This window comes from Lolium perenne, chromosome 3 (genome assembly GCF_019359855.2).
Source record: "Lolium perenne isolate Kyuss_39 chromosome 3, Kyuss_2.0, whole genome shotgun sequence".
Classification (NCBI taxonomy): Eukaryota; Viridiplantae; Streptophyta; class Magnoliopsida; order Poales; family Poaceae; genus Lolium; species Lolium perenne.
In genome coordinates this window covers 2,890,805-2,895,093 of record NC_067246.2, presented here as the reverse complement: position 1 = coordinate 2,895,093, position 4,289 = coordinate 2,890,805, and the positions used below count along the sequence as shown (strand labels likewise).

General features: G+C 44.6%; 1 protein-coding gene across 1 annotated transcript; it reads right to left on the bottom strand.

The window, feature by feature from the left end:
* Window positions 1–2,015: 2,015 nt before the first annotated feature.
* On the bottom strand, window positions 2,016–3,619 carry LOC127340628 (probable carboxylesterase 3). The gene has a single exon (XM_051366377.1). The coding sequence runs from the start codon at window positions 3,548–3,550 to the stop codon at window positions 2,210–2,212; it is 1,341 nt and encodes a 446-aa protein (XP_051222337.1). The 5' UTR covers window positions 3,551–3,619; the 3' UTR covers window positions 2,016–2,209.
* Between the last annotated feature and the right edge of the window lie 670 nt (window positions 3,620–4,289).

Below are 4,289 nucleotides of genomic sequence, written 5' to 3'. Positions count from 1 at the left end.
CAGCTCCCTCTAATCTCTTGGACCCGTCGAAATTCATAGTCCAGGTTCTCGATAAATCCGGGGGTCCCGTATTTTGTAACTCCATCCACTCTGCGATGAAGTCTGGTAGAATTTGCGACTTTATTGCTTTTCTTTTTTCATACGTGATGTCCCGAGGGGAAAGCTCTATTCCCCAAAGGGAGACACGACCCGTAGCTTCTGGATTGTTTAGTATATTGGATAAAGGCGCCTCATTGACCACTATTATCGGGTGTGCCGAAAAATAGTGCCGCAATTTCTTTGCGGTTGTAAACACTCCATATGCTAGCTTTTGGTACTGCGGGTACCGCTGTTTTGAGGGAGATAAAACTTCATTGATGAAGTATACTGGCCTCTGTACTCCATGGAGTTTTCCTTCTTCCTCTCTTTCAACTACAAGTACTGTGCTGACCACCTGAGGCGTGGCTGCAATGTATAATAAGAGGGGTTCCTTCTCCTTGGGCGCCACCAAGATTGGTGGTGTCGAAATTGTGCGTTTGAGATCCAATTTAGTGCTCTCTTTTATTGATTTAAGCTGATTGCACAAATTTTGACCAATTCGTTGATTGGTTGGTCATTCGGCTTGTCCTTTCATCAGCTGAACTTGTGAAGTGATTCAGTGGCATACAATTGTTATAGGCAGGTTCAGTTGATTACTCTATGAAGTCGTTTAGTTAGGTTTTTGTTAATGCACTAAAATGTATTGCATATAAAACAGAAACGAATGTTCATGTGTTTACACTGTACTTCGGTAGAATACCAAAGGTATTATGGCGGAAGCTTACCATTCTCTGTCAGCTACTTCCTTTTCTTAAGATAGTTATTTCCAGATTATTCCAATTCTGAATTTTCCATTGTACATTCCAATAGACAAAAAACTGTATGGTTAAATATATAAATGTTAAGTTGATTATATAGAGGCAGGCAATAAGTAAGTCAAGATACAAAGTTTAACTTGTTTAATGAGCTTGCTTCTCTGTTGTTTCCTCTACCACGCGAAGAGTCATTGAGCTGTGTATACCGTCAATAAAAGACAAATACATGAAAAATAACTTAATATGATAGGGAAACTATTTTGAGTTGGCTTGCACCTTCATCATTGATGTAAATAATGTTGTCTGATGGAGGCAGTTTTTCTTTCATCATTGCTACCTGATTAAAAACTGGGGATGCTATTTTCATATTATATATGTAACTGTGTGTGTGAGTGTGACAATGATTTTGAACTATTTTGTGCCTTGAATTCTAGATGGTGTGGGCTTCTGAAATCTAGATATTTCCAAATACCCTAATTTTCGCAAATATTTGCAATAGAAATTCTACTACATATAGTCCTCAAAATTGACGGGCGCAGCAACGCGCGACTCTGTGGTCTAGTATACACTACAACACAAATCACTTGCAGTGGCACTTCTTTAGAGGCACTTTACGATTCACCTGTATCAAATTGTCTTATAATCATGAAGAGACACTTTTCTTAATATAGAGACAATTATTTTAGACACCATATAAAGGGTCTTAAATGTAGAGACATTGATTGAGACGTTTTTGAACAAGTTATCAAATGGGCGCTTAGAGGCATTCTACAAGGCACTTAATAAATTGCTGCAAAATATCATGTAGAGGCATTTGCCGTGACACTTCATAAGCTGGCCTTTAGTTATAGCTAGAGACACGGTTTGATGCATTATTTACATATTGTAGAGGCATTTTTCATAATTTTGAGGCATGTAATATACTACTCATAAGACTTTCATTATGAGTATTGGCAAGATGATGTGTGAGGCGGAGTGATTAGATGATTACGAGGTTTACCTGAAGGTCTGGAGTTTGAGGATTGCTTCCAACAATTTTTATAATTATTTTACTCTATGCTAGAGTATAGAGACAAAATATAGTGTCTTTACTAATGCCTTATAGAATGTATGGACAATATCTAGTGCGTCTATGAAATGTCTTATGATATGTATATACATTCTATAAGTGTCTTTCGGTCGTAGTCTATAGTGGTTCTTATAATGTCTCCAGCAACACAAAATAATGTCTCTACATGCTATTTGCCTTGTAGTGTAGTTGATAAGGAAAATAATAACTTATAGTATTTCTTATTACACTTATATATATATGGGCATAACTCTTATCCCTGTTTGCATGTGGGCATAGTCATCAGCCAACACTTCATTGTAGACTTTCACCCACTAGAAAAAGTTGTTGATAATAGAACTCGCTGGAGTGGAGCTGCTGCTGGTAATGATACCTTGTTTGTCTTGTTAGGCCTCGTTCCGCCCAAAAATAACCCATACCTAGTCCTGGATGCTTTTGCCTGTCCAATATGTAAAGAACCACGTGGCATAGATTTCTGGCCACTCCAATATTTCATGGCCATCCCATATCCAAACATGTCTATATATGGCCTTGCAGGCACGCCTGGAATAGGTTTAGCAGAGTTCATCTCACTGTCTGATGTCTTACCCTCGCATGCATGCAACTCGTGCAGCTCCGGGAGCAAAGCGGCCGGCAGTGGCAAGGCCAAGGCGGTACGCTGATTCACGAATTGCACTATACTCTCCATCAGCATCTTGCTGGTTGCACGTAGTGGGTTGTACAAGTGGAAGCCATGGTCCTCGCCTTCTGACTCCACCAGTGCCACGTGGTCACCAGCCCACGCGCAGTCACGCATGCGGGCCGCCAACTGGCGGCCACGGTCCCGCAGGATGTCTTTCTCAGCCACGGCCACCAGCATACGCCGGCATGTCAGCGACGCGATCTCCTCCTCTGGAGGATTGATCCGGGGGTCGTCGTTGCCCGCGTGGCCTGCCGTCACAAATGGCCAGAGCCTGTCTACAAGGTCAGGTGAAAACATCGCGACCCCGTCCCAGACGGTCTCAGAGGCTAGCCGCTCGGAGCCCCAGAAGTAGGGGTGCACGATGATGAGCCCCTCGATGTCCATGAGGCTGCCATCGCGGCTGGCGCGCACCGCCGTGTGGTAGGCGATGTTGCCACCAGCACTGTCGCCGGCGAGGAACATGCGCTCGGGGTCGGCGTAGTCAGCGAGCCATGGATCAGAGAGGGACGCCACCCACTGTAACGCAGCCCATGCATCATCGTAGGCCGCAGGCATGGGATGCTCCGGTGCAAGACGGTACTCCACGGACACGACGAGCGCCCCAGTGCGAGCAGCGAGGGACTTGGCGTAGTTATTGTACGTCCGGCAGAACGCGCTCTCCGTGCAGAACGATCCACCGTGGATGTACACGATGACAGGAAGCATCTCGCCGGCCGCGGCAGCAGCAGCAGCAGCACGGGAGGCGAGAAACAGGCGTGCGGACACGCCGGTGCTTTTGTCGATGATGACGTCCTTGGTTGCCACCCCGCGGTTGGCGGCCGCGTCCTCCGACACCGGCACGAATGAGCTGTGCAGGAGGCGCTCGATGCGGCCGCCCTTGTATTCACGTATGAATGGGTAGAGGTCGACGGCGATGTCGCCGGTGGCATCCTTCTTTTTTGCTGGAGAACTCTCGATTGCATACATGGTGGCTGATCGAGGCAGCTAGTTTTTGTATCTGCTAGCGTAGTTTAGTCTACGACTATATGCGTCTCGATCTCTCTTGTGTTGTGGTGTCTGGATGCCATTCCTGAGCTTTTATAGCTAGCTAGATTTTGCCCCGCTCCAACTGTAACATGCCATGCATGTGCCCCACAAAAATATAAACATGCTATACACGTACCGAAGAACGATTGAATTGAGTCACTTGTCTAATGTAAAACGTGTCACATAACATCTTGAGTAGTAATCCTACTATAGCTAGTTCTCGATCTCTAGTGTGTTGTGGTAGTTGGGATGTCACTCGGGGGCTTTTATTGCTGGAATTTTATTCCACTCCAACATGGTCATCAGGTCCACATATGCACAATTACTACAGAGCGGCTGAATTGACTCATTTGGGTGATGTGAAACGTGTCAAATGATATATTGAGTTGAATATCAGTACCGCTGAATTGAACATTTGCTTTTTTTTTTGGTACGGGAAGTATAAGACGAGCATGCATATCGGAGTAGAAGGATGATTATCTGAAACGAAGCAATGCTCTAAAGTGGATTGGTTAAAAGATAGAGATACGAAAACGGCTTATTTTCATCGGAAGGCCTCTTGGAGGGCTAAGAAAAAAATACGATTTCTGTGCTCCGCAAAGATGATGGCTGGCCGATCAAGTGTCAGAGATGCATGAGAGAACAACTAATTTCTTTAAAAATATTTACTCTTATGATG

Bases quoted from the DNA above. Each gene is read 5' to 3' on its own strand.
- LOC127340628 (XM_051366377.1), bottom strand. From the start codon at position 3,550: ATGTATGCAATCGAGAGTTCTCCAGCAAAAAAGAAGGATGCCACCGGC.